This window comes from Galleria mellonella, unplaced genomic scaffold (assembly GCF_026898425.1).
Source record: "Galleria mellonella isolate WM207_F2 unplaced genomic scaffold, CSIRO_AGI_GalMel_v1 utg312, whole genome shotgun sequence".
Lineage (NCBI taxonomy): Eukaryota > Metazoa > Arthropoda > Insecta > Lepidoptera > Pyralidae > Galleria > Galleria mellonella.
The window spans coordinates 2,991,606-3,010,504 of record NW_026442074.1 but is presented as its reverse complement, the minus strand read 5'-3'; the positions used below and the strand labels follow the sequence as shown (position 1 = coordinate 3,010,504).

The 18,899-nt window shown below is 34.5% G+C and overlaps 1 protein-coding gene across 3 annotated transcripts in view; it reads left to right on the top strand.

Moving 5' to 3' along the window:
• Window positions 1–17,036, top strand: part of LOC113515239 (max-binding protein MNT-like) — a 44,572-nt gene extending 27,536 nt beyond the window's left edge. For 2 of the 3 annotated variants that reach the window (XM_052896168.1, XM_052896167.1), the window contains exons 4-13: window positions 3,223–3,463; window positions 5,082–5,217; window positions 5,441–5,502; window positions 5,630–5,749; window positions 7,028–7,105; window positions 7,575–7,661; window positions 8,537–8,639; window positions 9,993–10,064; window positions 10,604–10,695; window positions 11,096–17,036. In XM_052896168.1, coding sequence (XP_052752128.1) covers window positions 3,223–3,463; window positions 5,082–5,217; window positions 5,441–5,502; window positions 5,630–5,749; window positions 7,028–7,105; window positions 7,575–7,661; window positions 8,537–8,639; window positions 9,993–10,064; window positions 10,604–10,695; window positions 11,096–11,263 — 1,159 coding nt within the window. In that variant the 3' untranslated portion in view covers window positions 11,264–17,036. The remainder of the gene's footprint in view (window positions 1–3,222; window positions 3,464–5,081; window positions 5,218–5,440; window positions 5,503–5,629; window positions 5,750–7,027; window positions 7,106–7,574; window positions 7,662–8,536; window positions 8,640–9,992; window positions 10,065–10,603; window positions 10,696–11,095) is intronic. The other variant, XM_052896169.1, reaches the window with a different exon arrangement.
• Window positions 17,037–18,899: the final 1,863 nt, after the last annotated feature.

Here is an 18,899-nt window from a genome sequence, read left to right as displayed (position 1 = left end):
TCATGATGAATTTATCAAGAATTAACCATGATGTTTCCAGGCAGAACCGCGAGGAGGTCTACCTGGTTGGGTATATTGCTAGCAATGGGATTCTCAGCCTCCATTACTAACAATCCCCTCCCCTTCACCCTGTTTGAGGCCAGTAGCACGAGGAAGCCATGCAAACGATTTAGTACAAAGTCTCCCTTTGGTGACATATGTAGTGATTATTGATTGCGTAAGGTAATCTACTAACGTCATCAACTAGTCTATCGTACTGCGTGCGAACATTGCCAAGTTTTGTTTCTCCCAAACAATCTATTACGTAAATCGAGATTACTCATTGTACTTTAGCAATATTATAAATGTAAAAGTAGAGATGTACTTAATTACGCATAAGTGGTTATCAAATAAAACCGTTCATACTAGATATGGGTATATGGATACCGATCCGATCGGGGTTGGGGCTTTTTGGGTTCCTCTGGACATTGAAGGCGAAAAAAAAGCCAAACCTATTTAGATATCACCCATATCGGACGGGTGGGATATTTTAGAATATGCTATTTTTATTATTTATTAATAAAAAAAAATCAATTACTATGAAATTGATATATAAGTACTTATATACGAAAACTATATCGACTACTTTTTATTTCAATCAGTAAATATATCCCGATCACGCGGACAAAGTTGCGGGTAGAAGCTAGTAAATAATAAAATCAATCACATATATTGTAAGTTGTTTATTTGTATTGACAGCTAATTCCGACGTTGTCACACTTCTGTTAGTTTCGGTACCGACGTTTTTAAAATTTAATTAAAAAGTAAATTCGCGGGTAGAAGGTAGTAGACAATAAAATCAATCAGATGTATTGTAAGTTGGATATATTGCTGTGTGTTCCCGGCATAGAATAGGCCATTCCTTCTTTTTCCGTATGTGTCATAAGAAGCGACTAAGGGAGGGTGCGAGATGGGCAGCAGTATCCCTCTTAAAACATCTCTAAAGCCTAACTGCGGTTGCCAATCCCCCTGTTAAGCGTGGTAACTACTGGCAAAACCCCCCAAGGGGGAGGATTATGTTCAAGAGTGGACAGTTAAAGGCTGATATGATGATGATATTGTAATTTGTTCATTTATCATTATTTAATCTTTGAATAATAATAATAATAACTGTATTGCATAACCATGATTGTAACAATCTCAGCACTGGAAATTACAGAATTCATTTGTACGTTTGGATCAGTTTAAACATCTGTGTCTGAACTAGGTTTATTGAATATTGACAGTTAATTCCGACGTTGCCACACTTCTGTCAGATTCGGTACCGACGTTCTTAAAATTTGACTGAAAAATAAGTTGCGTCCATTTATTCTAAGTTGGTACATATTTAAGCAGCGTCTCTTTACATTTTACTGCTTAATCTCGAGATTTTATGTAGTCACCTATCAAGACACATGCATTATTAATGAAGAAGATTTATTTCACATTTACCGGCCTTCTGACTGCATGCATAAGTAGGAACGATACCAATTATTACTGTGACTTTGTATGTGTGTGATCTGCCACAGCTGTGATGCATCTGGAACGTTCTGCGCCGTACCTACCAAGCTGTAATCGAATGTAAATGGGTCGTAATAGAAATTATAATCTATTGCATAGATGTATGATATAATCCAGGTATATTATTCCCGATTGCTGCCAAGGTTTGGATTTTAACTGATGTGGATTGAATAATCGATTAGATACTAGATAGATTACACAAATTGTGGCTTCCATTCGATCGATTAGATCACTCATTGTTCAATGTATTGATTCCATGGTATTATGATTGGAATGGAGTGCCAGAGTTGATCATATTAAAGTCATTCCAATATTTAGAATTTTCGAAATTGTGGCTGTTCTAAATCTATTTCTACTTATTTGTCAGACTCTATAAAACTATATCTGTGTTACCATAAAAAAATTAAACTTGCTATAGACATGTGTTCAGTACATATTTAGTCGGTTTACTATAAATATAAAATCTTTTCTAACATCTGTTTAAGTCGAAATAAAAAAGTTTCTGTAATTAAAAATAAAAAAATGTATATAAGTAATAAATTTTATTATATCTATCTACATATAAAGATTACTTTCAGCAATAAGACCGCCTTACTGTACTTGTACAACTGTATCGTACATTTATTGTCTTGCTTATTTCCTATATTGTATAATGCAAATAAAGTATACTTATTCATTCGTACATTTATAGAATTCTATAGACTTGACTAAACAATATTTATTAATTTAGACAGAGTTTCGTTAAACACTGTTTAACTAAACAGTGTTATAAATATTTTTTGTAGTAAGATCATATATCTTCATACACATAGCTTTATTAAAGAAGGCAGGAGAGAATACAAATATGTGAAAAAAATTATTTTTGCAAAGCAATGACGTCACTGCGATAGACGGGTTCCATATCCTCTTTCATTTATTATACCCTAGTACGTGAAAGCTCTTACTAGAAAGCTTCCCTCGCTCTCATTTTTCCTTGTTTATTTACGGAACATTTATGTAATCCATAATGGTTCGAAGAACACGTTTAGAAGTGAAGCTGGCAGAAAAGCGTTAAAATTAAAATAAACAAAGGAATTATTCGAAAATAAAATAAAAAATTTCGTTTTGTAAAAATCATAAAAGTTACGACGAACTTAATATGGGGGAGTAATTAAAGAAGCAAGCCTTATAAATTGTAAACTTAAATTTCCTAAATCAACTCAGTATTGGCAAAGATATTGGGTAACGTATACAAAAAAATACAGGCTAATTGTAAATCTCTGTTCTTCTTAATTCGCTTATTGAAATAGAAGAATAACTTATAGCAAAAGTTACTTTTAATTTAAGAAATTGTATTTATTTAAACACGTTTTAATTAAATAATTAATTAAAAAGTGTTATCTTACTAATTAAATAAAATTTACCACAGGGGGACTTTATACAAAAGTCGTTTGTTTGGGTACCTTTGTCTCATTCGTGTTTCTACCGTGAAGTAGCTGTGTTTGCATGGCTGTGTTTCGGTTTGAAGGGTAGGATATGGCAGTGAATTTACAGGGTACAGAGGAATAACACCTTAGTCCTCAGGAATGGCAACGCATGGGGGGTACCAGTATTATGGGCGAAGTGTATCTATCTATTTTACCATTCATGCGGGCAAAGCCGCAAATAAAGTAAATGTTTAAAACAAGTTTCACTCGTTCACAGGCCTCCCCAAATCCCCTCCCCACCTTCAGTGAGCAGCAATGGCAGCGGTAGCGGTAGCAGCGGCAGCAACAATAGCGCACCCCGCGCGGGCACCCGCGAGGTCCACAACAAACTCGAGAAGAACAGGCGGGCGCACCTGAAAGAATGCTTCGAGCTGCTGAAGAGACAACTGCCCGCCACCCCAGATGACAAGAAGACCTCAAATCTGTCTATACTCGGGTCAGCCATCAGGTATATTCAGGTTAGTAGGTATTATAACTTTTATCTATATATTAACACGTGAAGCGAAAACTTTGTACCCCTTTTTATGAAGATTGCGCAGACGGAGGAGTATGAAATTTGGCACACTTATAGTTTATATAGAGAAGGGGTACAGAATGCTAATATTTTTTTAACATTATGCATAAAAAATACATTAAAACAATAAAAAAAAAAAAAAAAATTACACACACTTCCATGTATTTGACATACATACGTATACATATATACTACTCTTTAGTTTATTGTTAAAATCTGTGGTCAAATTGAGAATAGATTAATATTTTTTGTCTATAATATTATTTGTCTATAGTGTTACTGAATGTCAAACATAACCATAATAAATTCATTTATTACAATATATGGTTATGGTCAAATTTCGACCACTGGACGACCACTAATAACTATTATTTTACACACAACCTTGTATTGCTTATTTCCTATTGCCACATACCAGTTAAAAAAATACGAGCAAACTTATAAATTGTTTCTTATAAAATTAGTATCATTTTGCAACCGTCAAGGGTTCATTGCCGGCATAATATTAAGAAATCCTCGAAACTCTATTAGAAGAAGCCGAAGAACATTCAAATAGCGTTTGCAACCTTTGCAACTTGTCACGTTATATTTTCTAAGGCTTTCTCTTGAAATGCCTATTAAGCAAAACAATACTGGCTACGGCAGTATGGTTCTTTCAAAATTCAATTATTAATAAGGCTTCAATGTTCGTAAGTCATTGCTCTTTACCGCCAACTTTCATGGAACACATTAAAGGTATTTATTCATTGCCTTTTTCAAAGTTCCCCGACCTTTTTAGAAAGGTTCAAGTTCTCTCTTTAAAACTCGAATTTTCTATTTCCAAATTATTTTGACTTTGATTTGTTATAAGTTTGACAAATAAATATATTGTAATACCTATTCAGCTATCTTTACTTACCAATAGCAATTATGCAACTTTTCTGATCCTTATCTCAAATTCCGTCGTCTAAAACCTCCTTTACAAAAATTTACTTTCCAAACGTTGTTTTTGGCGGATGCGCTATGTCCTGTGCCATATAAAAAAAAAAACAAATAACTTGTAAAGAAGTATCTTTGGTAATTAGGGTAATGGCTTTCTAGCCAGTTTTAATAAGTTAAAGTAAGTCTTTGGTAAACTGCATTACTATGATACAGTAATTTAGAGATTTTCTAAGAATTTTTAAAAGTTTTAAAATACGTATATACCTATCAGGGTTGCCATATGCGAATTTAGTTTTTTATTCAAATGTGAATTCTCAAACTATTAGCCAGTTTCCCAAAAAAAAGTACCCAAATTTCTTCAGTTCATTTTGTTTTTCCCCTAAAATTTCTCCAAGATTTTTATTTCTCCAATAATACGCGAACATATTAATTTTTATCCAAAATTGGGAAAAAATACCCAATTATCTATTTGCACTTGTAAAGTACATAAATTGATACACAATATTGGCTTATTTTCATTTGTTGATGCGATTATTATGGTATTATTGTAATTAAGCCCTTTAAATTTTTTAAAGTAAATGTTTTAAACTGTTGTTTATGGATACATTATCTTATTATACCTCTTGATGCATTATCTACAGGTGCTCCGACGCAAGGAACGCGAATGTGAGCACGAAATGGAACGTCTAGCTCGCGAGAAGATCGCGGCGCAACAACGGCTAGCCGCCTTGAAGAGAGAGGTATCGGTGCGTGCTACCGTGCGCCCTCGGAGTATCGGTGAGTTCACCTTTTTGCGCTTATGCACTCCTAGTATTATAAATCGAGATTATTTAATATTTGGCATTCTAAATAATATGCGAAAGTTTTTTTTTTTTATCATTTAATGAATGTTTTATCTGTGATGTAGGTATTGGATGGAAATTGAAAAATCTTTTGAGTTACAAAGTTATACTGTATTTTTTATATATTTTTTTTATAATGTCAGTTTATATTTTTTCAGATTCGGCAAGTGAAGAGAAAGAAGAAAATGTAAATGGGCAAATTATAGGAATTCCTATAAGTGTAAGTCGTTATTTAAATTTACCTATTTCTTTGTTATACAAATAATAATTTTAATATTTTTATTTATTCCTTAATTTCAGATTATTATCTGAATATTACTTAAATAAGTTAATCGTCTTATTTACAGATTACATCTTCGCCCCCGCGATCCGTAGTTACTAGAATGGAGGCTTCACCCCCCCGCACCCTAAACCTAAGCACTAAATTGCGTACGCTGCCGATACAAATAACGCCAACCACCTCACAGGTATGAACTCCTGGTATCGTGTTAGAAATTAGAGCTGACCTAATCTTGGATTAGGAGCTTAGTTTATAGAAACTACCTTGCTATATAAAGCGTCATCTATTGATGTGTTTATGTAATACATATTACATGTTTATTATGTCACTATCTTATAGATGGAGCTAAAGATGTTTTATACAAAAATAAGAGATTTCACTGGGGACAAAATTAATATGAACCTGAGATTAAAGAAATTATTCAGCAATTTTGAATTAACAGATAATTATCTGTTAATTTGATTATAATCAGAGCCGGATTATTTCTAAGGCAAACTAGAGCGCGCTGAGGGGCGTGAGGTAACATGGGGTGCGTGCGGAATTTTTAAACAGTAATAGAAATAACATAATTAATTATATCAGGACCTATGCTACTATATACCTATAATACATAATGTAAAATATATTTATAAAATTTATCCAAACATGTGCGTATCGATGGCAGTCAGCAATTGAAGTGGTGAGCGGAGTTTTTCCTGTCTACAGAGAGTAAAAAATTATCTTCGCTCAACCATGACAGTTAAGAAATTAAAGTCGTTAGAAATACTTAACATTGAATCAAACTTATTGTTTCTTTTATACTATAACGATGTTATTGGCAATTTGCAAGACAAAAATGTAGTTGCAAAAAATTCAATTTTTTTTTGTTTTATGTGATTTGTATCAATTTTTTAATAAATAATTCATAATTCAGTCATTTATGTTTACTACTACTAGTAAAATTTTGTAATATATTGTCCGCTAGAGGGTGCGCTAATGACCTCATAGTACCTTGCCTAGGGCGCTCTCTACATTTAATCCGTCTCTGCAAATAATCCAATTTTTGCTATACTTTTTTTAAGTAATTCAGAATGGTAAATAAGCTGATGGAGCCACTGATCAAAAGTGATACTCCTTGCTCGTGATTTGTCGTGATGCACATATGCATCATAGATGACAGTATACGCTGACATGCACGGTATCCCTTACGCGTTGCTATTTCTGAAGACTATGGTTTTGTGCCTTTGTAATCTGTAATTTCACTGCCATGTCCTAAGTTTCAAATCGAAATACAAAATCCATGCAAGCGTAGCGGCATGCTTAAATAAATAAATAAAAATATTTTTATTCCAGTAAAGTTAATTGTGTACCTTTTTTTTTATATGAGTTTTGTAATTTTTTTTTTATATGAGAAGAGCAGAGATTGTAAGTTTTTATATTTTTATATAATATGCATATGTACCCTAGATATTTTTTCTGTGTACAGGTTGTTCGGACTTCATATGGTTCCAGACACAATACCCTGACGCTGACCACACTGGCACCCGCCGATGGTCCTACGCAGGTCTGTGCATTTGTTTCATATTATACTAGTTTCTACCCGCAACTTTTTCTGCTCGACAGGAATACTAACTTACCGACATTAATTGTCAATATTTTTCTATTCTCTCACCTATAGAATTATAGCTACATTATGGCCGTGTGGTCCCGGCATAGAATAGGCTATATATATAAGGGATGTCGAGGGATGGGCAGTAGCGTCCCTCTTAAAACATTCCTAAAGCCTGACTGCGGTTGCCAATGCACCTGCCAAGCGTGGCAACTACTGGGCAAAACCCCCCAAGGGGGAGGCTTATGTTCAGCAGTTGACGGTTAAGGGCTGATATAATGATGATGGTATCAGCAGGTAGCATCATAGGCTATATTTTATTTTCGAAAATTCTTTGTATATGTACGAAGTCGGGTACATAGATTTAAATTATTATAATTTATTATGTATATATAATGAAAAATCCTTGTATTATGGTTTGCAGAACGGACAATCGGTGGAAAACGGAGTGGCCAGCACTCTGAGCACTGCCTTAGTTCACCCCGCACAGATACACCTGCCCCTCTCACAGGTTGGTGTTTTTATTTATCGAATATACTAGATCACATTACGCAGGACTTCTTTGCCCTCTAGAGGGCTCAGGTTGATTCTTGGAGCAAACCCCTTTGCTCCGGATTCATCAACAGGGGCGTCTATCTCGGATCTTTTTTTTTTGTGGGTGATAATGAAATAGAAAAACTCACCTGCGTTATCGGTATACACTGGCGGGGTATCAGTGAAGGATGATAGATGAGGATGAAGCAGGTCAGTTAGCCCATCGTGACGAATTCAACAAGAATTGTGTGAAGGTCGACCTGATAGCAATGGGGCTGTCAACCTCCATTGCTAACAATCCCTTTCCGTCCGTCTACCTCGGGTCATTGGCACTTTTCTGGCTGGTGTCATTGGGTGAAATAGGCTACCTATATGACAGTTTATGCAAAACTGTGTGTAGTACTAAAAATCTCGCTGTACACAAATCATAATAGGATTACCTATGTATGGAGTCGCCTATGTAAATGTGTATTCGTCCATGAATATTATGATTATCAAATTGACAGATCTAATGCAAAGTAAACCCCATTTATGGTTCGTGTCTTCTAGGGTCTTTTCTAATTCTCTTGATCTATCTTGCCTTTTAGAATTTTTCCTTTTAAAATTTTCTTTTCGCTAACCTCTATGGCGCAGTGGACACGTTTCTTTGCGTAACTGAGATTCTAAGTTTGATTCCTGGACGGGTTCATTTAGGGATCGAAATTTTCTAAATTGTCTTTCATCTGAGTGTTCCGAGTTGTGCTCCCAGAATTTCTTTGCCTTATTTCACATAACACGGAATTACTATTAACTAGTTTGAGACTCAGGCGATTTTGTGGCATTTATTTTTATTATATTTTTTCATAAATACAGGTGGTGGGGAGTGGCGGATTAGTAGTAGGCCCAGCGGCGTTACAGTTGTTATCTGCTGGCGGCGGACTAAGAGTTCTACAAGCGCCAACGATACATACCAATGGTGAGTTATGAGAGCCTGGTAACATGTATATAACACTGCTGAACATAGGCCTCCCCTGTCCCATAGACTGTCATAAGGAATGGGCATTCTTTATGGCAATTTCCAATGGAAGGGGGGGGGTGTTGCCAGTAGTTAGCACGCTTGGCAGGCGGATTGGCAACTGCAGCCTTGCCTTTGCTAATGCTTTAAGAGGAACGCTGCGTCCAACTCACGACCATTAAGTTCTCTTAGTCGCCTCTTGGGTACCAAACCCACGGGAAAGGTAACAAGTATATTATTTACAATTAATGTTACAAACAAGCATACGTCCCGCCGGATATTATATTATTTTTTTATGTGAAAGTGTGACAAACGAGTAGTTTCCGCTACTATGCTATCTCAAGAGCGTTCATAACTTTAGCTTGACGAAGTGAGGCAACGTTGCAGTTACCTGTCAATTTGCAAACATACAAAATGTTACAAAAACTTGACAAGAAATTGTGCACCCGTGTGTGGTTTGAATTAAGAGTGGGTGTAACTAAAATACATAGCAATATATATTTTAGTTACAATATCTATATACTAAAGAATATGTTGAAAGTCTGTTATCCAAAAAATAATATTCTATAACAGACTTCTAACATATTAGAAAATAGATATACGATCGATATGTGTGAAATGGAAATAGGTGATAACCTTTTTTCCGCTTTTGATGTTCAAAGAAATCCAATATATAGATATCGGATCGGTATTCATATTCCCTATGCTTAGTTTCAATATCTAAGTTTAAGAGCGTCCGTTCCAAACCTTGAATGGCAAAGTCGTTTTTTGTTAATTATTAAAAAGCATTCAACATTTTTGATCGATTTATTTAATAGACTTACATTTTGCTTCGCTCAAAATCAAAGAATCAAGAAAATATTTTATAACTATAGCAGCAAAATATGAAGTAGACTAAGTGTAAAATTTTTAATAAGTCTAAGTGTGCTGTGTGGTCCAGACGTAGAGTGGGCCACTCCTTTCTTTCCCGTGGGTGTCACTAAGGGAACATAATGGTCGAGGGATGGACAGCAGCGTTCGTCTTAAAACATTAAAACATCATCAAAAATATACCTAACTGCACGTGGTTCTCCCCGGAAACCATCGTGAACTAGTTTAATTCTGGGCTACTGCCAAGTGTGGTAACTACAGACGGCAAAAGCCATCTTTATGGGTGTGGTAACTACCGGCAAAAACCATCTTTATGGGGGAGCCTTATTCAGCAATGGATAGTTAGCGACTGATATGATGTAGGTCTAAGTACAAGTCGTAAGAAATTTTATTATATATTTTTTTTAAATAATTAAGTAGTATTTTTTTTAATTATGTTTCTAGGAATTTCCACGGGAGATAACAATAGGGTACCTAAAGAAAACGGGATTGTGTCGCCGACGCCCGTATCTACAGGTATGTTTTTAAATCACAATTCCATCTACAATTTTCAACCTTCTTTTAAAAGAAGGAGGGTTTTAATTCGGTTGTATTTTTTATGCTTGTTACCTCATGACGCCGTCTCTCGATTGGTCTCATAGAAATTTTATTAACATCGATTTAAAATAACGTATTTTGTTACAAGTGAAGTCGGTTTTTTCGTGGAATACAATTTTATGTAGTTTCGTGTTCGCTGACGATATTTTTTTATGCAACTTAGAATGGAAAACAAGCTGACGGCCCACCTGATGGAAAGTGGTAACCGTCGCCTACAGACAGAGCAGTACCATGGACATATACTGTTTCGCCCATGATGCCATTCCTGAAGACTCAGGTGTTATTCCTCCGTACCCAGTAAATTCACGTCATATCCCACCCTTCAAACCGAAACACAGGCATGCAAACACAACTGCTTCACGGTAGAAACACGAGTGAGACAGAGACGTCCAAGCAAACGACTTTTGTACAAAGTCTCCCTCTGGTATGCGATATGTGTAATGCGGTGTTTGTTCTAGAAGGAGGCAGCGTGGTTGTGAGTGGGCTCACTCCGCTGGTCGTCTCGCAGCCGGCCGCGCACTTGTTACAAACGCACACGCTTACACACAAGGTATTGTGTTAACATTATTAATTACTAGTTAATTAGAATTATTTATTTATTTACTAAACTCTTTATTGCAGCAAAAATATAAAAATAAACAATGATATATAAACAATTCAACTGAAATACAGCATGAAGCATGCATGAAGTAAAGATTAAAATATACATACAAAGGTACAAAAGGCGATTTTATTATTGATTATTAATTAATTACTTATTAATTAATTTGTTTAAATCCGCTACTATTAGACTGCCAACATACTAATGGTAGCGGAATTAAACAAAGTAATTCTAATTTTAAAACTATAACTCTGTCAGTATTCATCATATTTTATGAAGTACTAAGCATAAATACAATGTAAAATGTTATTGCAAAAAATAATTAAACAATGATCAATGGTTCTTCCAGATGGTAGAAACCCAAATGGTGAAAGGCACAGTGGCGCCACTGACGGTGAGCGCGCAGTACCTAAGTGCCACCACAATCATGAAACCCGTGGTGGTGGTGTCGAGTTCCCACACAGCGCCGGCCGCCACCTCTGCCCCTGCGGCCGCGCCGCCAGCGCCACCTACGTGAGGGTACCGCCGCGCCCGCCTTCATGCCGCGTGAACTTCTTAGCGCCTCATAGACGCCTGGTACTTTGAGACTTGATTAGTTAAGTAATGGTTAATCAGCTGTGAAATTTGAAAGTCAGTGTTTAGTTTGTGAGCATGATCGTCGTAATTCCATTGGATGAAAATGGGCGCGAATAATTCCTGCGTGAGCGGGATCTTTTCCGACAGTGCCTACATGTCTCTCCGTGGTTAGATGAAATCTGTGTACTGCCAATATTTTCTAGCAATAATACGATACAATGAGTGGCATGTTATGTTAGCGGGCTGGATTATGTAACCGAAATCACACCTATCCAAGTTTCTGTGCGCCTGCTACCTCACCTGGACGTGACTGCAATCATTCCTATTGAAACGCGACACGGGTGAACAGGTAAAAATGTACAGATTTTTCAGAATAATAAGAAAGTGAAATGTGAAAAGGTCGCGTTTTAGCGCGTCTTATGTTAAGATCGCGCGTATGTATAAATGTATTTATGCAATACCTAATTAATTATTAGTGATTTTGTTTATTTGAGATGGTGATAGCAAAGTGACAAGTCGTGATGTTTGAACATTTGTGGACATGTATAAAAGTAGGCCAAATAATTTTATTCGAAATAAATTGTTTACTTATTTAAAATCAATGTAATATACCCAACTCAGTACTGGTTGCAAACAATAACAATGTGAATGTGGAATGTTTTATTTTTAATAGTTATTTATTAATGACAAAAAATATTTAAACTATAAATAGGGAACAAACTGTAGTTAAACGTGAAATGGATCGGAGCGGATACCTTCGTTAAAAACAGAACGAATGTAATTTAATATTATTAGTCAAATTATATACAATGCATATGGTTAATACCTACTTGAACTTGTCTGTCAATAAATCCATGTATAATAGATAGTTAAAATGTTATAGATTGACAAGTGATGCATGTGCTAGGCAATCTGTATCTTGTTCAGTGTCCAAATTCTTGTTTGCATACGTTGTGAACTAAATTGAAACTTATATCAATATTAAATGTTTTAATTTGATCCAATTTGGGCATTGAATAAGTTTAAATGAATATCCATTGATTTACAATCTCAAGATATACTATTAACACTCTAAATGTAGGGCGCATTCTGTGGTTAACCATGTAAAAAGATGTCGCAGTGCACATTAAAAACTGCTTAAATAATCGTTATTTAATAACTTCAGTTAATGGAGTTACAAGAAATGTATATAAAAAAGATGATAGAACTATATTACATATGGTATTATCGAAATGGTGAACCAGAGTGGAGAGGAATTTCTTATTGATTAATAATAGCGTTTGAAGAAATTATAGAAAACAGTTTAGTGGTGGTTTTCTTATAAATTGAAATAGCGCCCTCGTTTATATCTGTGATAATAACATTTGATTTTAGGTTAATTGTATTTAGTCTTTATCAAGCCGGTGACAGTTTCCAAACGCGTTTTTGTGTCACGAGCGATATCTAGGGATTGTAAATCAATGTTACCTATACCTAACCTACCTGTTTCCCTTCAACTCACAACTGTGAAAACGTAGAATTAGAGCAAAAGTGTACTTGTTATAAATATAGAATAACGGGATAAAATTTATTTTTTCTATATAATCTGTGATGTGCCGTAAGGTAGATACTGTAAAAAATTCTTGTACAAAAAACATGTCTAATAGGTGTCGTCAATTTCTAACAGTTATATAATAAAAAAAAAAGGAAGTCAATAAATGAATAAATTAATGAGTTAGGCATTAAAATTTGTGGCTTATATGTGTAAATGCAATATTAATTGGTGATATGCGCCGGCATTAAGTACTAGGAGACCAGGAATAGTCAGAAAGTGATTATTTGGTGATTTTGAAAACTGGAAAGTACAATACATGTATTAATTGGCGTCGGCTTATTCCTGTATCAATCTGGAACTAGTAAGTAGTACGAGCTAGTGTCTACGTCTGGCACGGGCCGCGCGGCCGTCCTCACATTGTGCCTAATTTAACTAATCGGTTTTATATGTGTATAAAAATTACTGCTAGACAGGGCATTCGTTGTGTACCAGATAACAACAAAACACTGTTGGTGTTCACAGTTGACTTTAAAATTGATGTTTATAAAAAAAGTATTCGTGTTTCTGGGATCTTGGTGGTTGATCAACGATTAAGTTTATTATGCTGGGTTTACACGTTTGTCTAATATCACAATTATGTCCAAAGAAAGAGTGGATATGATTTTACTTGAGTAAAATTGCAATTTATAATTTGTTCACGATTTGGAAGCGGATGCCAAACTTTGTCTTTGTAAATTCCCAAATCTTTTAATTTTGCATTTTTTTTAAAATAAAATCTTTATTTATTTAAACTGTATGGCGATAGCCGAAACGAGTTTGATATCGTCCGATATGTATATATTTGTATTTTTATTCGGCTTTTGCGTTGTATTTGCAGATTTACGAGACATTCAGCAAGTTATAAATGTGTGTACCCAGCATTATGTTTAATATCCAATTGTAAAATTGTTACATATCGTTCAATTCGCAGTAAACAATTTGAATAGAACCATAGATAAAGAAAGTTGCGCAGGAGACGCGTTTGTATGTAGAATTGTTACTCGTGCTGCGCAACTGATGTCATATCGAGTTAATTTGTCGGTAACGATATATCTAGTAAAATACCTTATTATTTTATTTATAACTGAATGAAACACTAGTTTCACTAGAATTAATCACAGGTTAAAATCATCCCAAACTCCCTTTATGATTTAAATCTTTGTTAACACGAGGTTAAGAATAACAATTTACGATTTTGAGGTTATGCTACGTACAGATCGCAGCAAACAGCTTAAATAAATCCATAGATATTTAAGCTTGCGCAATACATGTTTCTGTAAAATCATGCTCAAGTTACTTGCTGGTATCATTTCGATAACTCTATGTCTTAACTTGTTAAGTTTTACCAACTTGAACGTTAAAATTGTTAACAATGTTATTAATGTGAGGTGGACACACGTTATGCGTTATATAAATGGTAGTAATTCACATCGACGACCTTAACTGGTCGTTTTATAATTTTCTGTGGCATAGCATGTTACGACACAATTCTATACTTTTATGTGGCATAGCATGGTACGGCACAATTTTATAATTTTACGTGGCATAGCATGGTACGGCACAATTTTATAATTTTACGTGGCATAGCATGGTACGGCACAATTTTATAATTTTACGTGGCATAGCATGTTACGGCACAATTTTATAATTTTACGTGGCATAGCATGGTACGGCACAATTTTATAATTTTACGTGGCATAGCATGGTACGGCACAATTTTATAATTTTACGTGGCATAGCATGGTACGGCACAATTTTATAATTATACGTGGCATAGCATGGTACGGCACAATTTTATAATTTTACGTGGCATAGCATGGTACGGCACAATTTTATAATTATACGTGGCATAGCATGGTACGGCACAATTTTATCGTCATTATAATATATCGATATTATCTATCGTCCCATATCGTATGATTATTGTGGCGATGTATGCTGCACCGTGTTATAGCGTTCGATGGTATTTTCGAAGGAATTTGCAAAATGAAAAATATAGTATTTTTAACATCACAATAAAGAGATAAAATTATACGCTTAATTTTCATGTAAATTTAAGGTTTATATCTATTCTATTTCTTAAGTTGTAATTATTTATGCAGGCTTTACTTACGCTTTAAACTCGGGGGTGTTCGTCTATTTTCGAACTCTATAGGAGCACTTATTCATGAGCGCGGTTTACGGCTGTGTCGCGAACAGCACTGCGCGACCAGCGCGCTGTTTGTCATTACGCGTGTACTGTCATCGGCGGTGGTTGTAGGTAAAATTAAGAGTGTTTATATCGAAATCTGACTCATACATAATCAGTTAATTTTAAAAATAATTTTCAATAATTACTAAATGGTTATTAAAAAATGCCAACTTTGTTTTTACCATTAAATTCCAACATTTTAACAATTGTATATTAAGATACCCGTGTCTGATATTTTTATTTACATTTTAAGAGTAATTTATAAATTGCTTTATCAAGTTAGAATTTTAGTTTAAAACGAATGACATATAATTCTCAGATTACGGTACGAATGTGTAATACCGTCATCAAACACACAGTAATCTATTATTTCATGTAGATATTTTTTAACATTTTTTTTTATATGTTTTGTGACATGTATTTTCAGTGTATTTGATGAATTTTGCTAGGTGTATGCATCAAATTTTGATTCTAAACTTTGTAATTACCTTTCGTTTGGCAAATGAATACATTTTGAATAGTGATTTGCCGAATCAAGCTCATTCGAATACTTATTCGAGTACTCAATATACAGAACTTAGACACTCTGAGACAAGGATAGAGGGGGCTTTTTTATCCCCCAGAAACATGTAATTCGTGTTTAGCATATTTCTGAAATTTTCCTAATTACCAAACAAATAATTTTTAGATTATTGAACATTTATTTTCTTACTTTTTCTTGTTATTATTTACTTTTAAATTTCAAAAAGCAATTAGAAAAGCACTTGAATATGTCAAAATTACTCGAATATCTATACCAACTAGAGTTCTCAGATTCGATTCGGGATTCGATTACATTTTTAATGTGTACCAAAATACACGAATACAAAAGGGGCAACTCGGTACATCACTATATTTTAACACGGTTGGAGTGTTGCGTATACCTGGCTTAATTGTCCACCTCTATCGCTCAACATGTTACATGCTCTCTTGAAAGGTTCCAGTACAATTTGTATCTACATCGACTGACACTTACAGGTCGAGGTGGGTCAATTTGTAAATATAAAATAAGTTAATGCTGTGCCAACAGTCGATGTTGTTAAATTGTTAATAACTCCTCGTTGTTTATGAGTTCCGTGTAGTATTGTATGTACAAGAAATTAATTTCGTGTTTTGCTGTCGAATTAGGTAATAAATATTTAAAAACTATTAATGAAATTAATTTTAAATAATACTATTTTATTATTAAATTAATTCGCTCAAATTATTATGAATTATATATGTATATTAATTCTGCTGAAAATAATTTCAATATTAATTTTATTTGTATGAAATGAGTTAATTAGGAATAAACATGTATATTACCTACAGATAATTGTAGAAAAAAGAAAACATACAAAATGTAATTTGCTTTTCTTAATTTAATCTATGAATTTTAAAAACAAAGTCATCACGGTGCAATACCAATTGTTTCTTTATTTATTTAAACTAAAATGAATTTTATAATCTATACGTTTTATTGGCTGTGACTTAATTTATCCTTCTTATGACTACATGCACATTAATTCCGCCTTTTAACCAAAATCTTCCAACAACTTTGATATTTTGTCTCATTTTATATAGTACCTGCAAATGGTCACATAATAATTTTCTTTGTACATTAACTAATTGATATTAATATTATATTTGCCGAAGCCCGCTCCATGATTCGAAATGTTATAATCTAATACTAGACGTTTCTATATACATAGGAAAAAAAAAACAGTATTTTTTTCAAATGTGCTTTTGAAGTGAGAGGTTTTTGTCACTTTGCCTAATGAATAGGTTGAATGAAAATATGTGTATAAATAATATAATAAAGAGAGAAATTTATTTTAATTGTAATATTATTGTGAAGCGAAAATGCTCATGTAAATAAAATGACTTAGTGTATAAAGTTCTGATATGTTAGAAATACAAAAGAATTACATATCTGCATTGTTTTATTGTTTCTTAATCTAACCTAACTTTACCTGGCTGCAACTACATACACCAGGGGTGGCCAAACGGTCGATCGCGACTATTAGTCCAGTCGATCGTGGCAAGGCAAAAAATATAATATTTTTTGCCTTGCCACGATCGAGTTATTAAGAATAATTTTTTAGTATTATGTTTTCCCTCTTAATAAAATAAAACATACTGCAATACTACATAATTGTGTACGAAACCATGTTGTTTCATTTATGATTTCAAGAAGTATGTAATTGGTAGATCGCACAGTTTCGACAGCAAACAGATCTTGGGACTAGACAAATCGGCCACCCCTAAAATACAAAGAGTATTTTGGTGTTTATATCATAAAATGACTCGCTTAAAAATATTTAAGATCTCTCTCTCTTTTGTGTTCTACTACTTGTATAACGGATAGTGTTTTGAGGAACTGTTCGAAATTATGCCCATGGCTAATTTTTATCATCACACCGCTCGCCATCGATAGTGAATTCATCTTCACACGCTAGAACCTAAATGGTCGCTTACAGTGCGGTTTTAGAAAAGTTACTCCCCATGAACGAGCAAGCTGTGGAATGAGCTCCCTGCTGTGATTTCCGCTAGAGATTATTACTACTTTATATTCTGTAATTTCATTGCCGCATCCCACGTTTCAAACCAAAACACAGACCTGCAAACCCAAGTGATTCCCTGTAGATCCTTCCACTTGATTTTATGCAGCGTCGAGCGCTACGAGTTGCCGTGTATCCTAAGTTAATAGATGGTTTGGATTCTCTGAGTTTGAGGTAGAATGTTGCACGAGAAAATAGAACTTAAAGGGAAATATAGTAGGACTTAACACAGGTTCTACAATAATAACAAAAGATTTTAAAAATCAATACAGTTCTATCGGGCTAACTGTAATTAGAAGTGAGTTATTTATAATTACTCAGCGACGTTTGTAGCTAAACCAAGATGTTCTAACTAATAAAATTATGTTTAAATAAATCGAATAATTTTGCTGTGTGGTCCCGGCATAGAATAGGACACCCCTTGCTTTTCCGTGGGTGTCGTAAAAGGCGATTAAAGGAGGGTAAGGGATATTTAGCAGCGTCCATCTTAAAACATCTCTAAACTGTAACTGCGGTTGCCAACCCGCCTACCAAGCGTGACAACTATTGACAAAACGGCCAACGGGGGAGGCTTATGTTCAGCAGTGGACAGTTAAAGGCTGACGATGATGGTATACTACTACCATTGGTGCGTCCCGTTCATTTCTACCTCGTACTTTTAGGTTGTAGAATGAGCTCCCGTCTTCGGTTTTTCCTTTACAATATTTTATTTATTTATTTATTCATATACTACATATCGTCATAGCCGTAGAATACTGACGGATCTTTATATATAATCTTTATCAGATCCGTCAGTATTCTACGACTATGACGATATATGTGTACATAGCGGACTTAATGCTAAAAGCATTCTCTCCCAGTCAACCACAGGGAAGTGTCACAATACTCGAATGCGGTTCTAGTAATTATAATATATAATGGGGAATTAAAAAAAAAATGTGTCTACAAACATTTAAAAGTCCGGCAACGTACAAGCAACTCCTCTCCTGTTGCAGGTGTTCATAGGCGACGGTAGCTACTTTCCATCAGGTGGACCATCTGCTCGTTTGCCTCCCTAACAATAAAAAAATTATACAGAGGTACCCAAGCAGAGGGCTTTTATACAAAGCCTCCCTTTGATATAATTTGAATTGAAACACGATGGTAAATGATTGTAGTTTTTGTTTTGGGTTCATTGCCAAGTAACCAATTTAATTAGTGAACGATTAGGTACCCATTGTACGTAATTAACTAT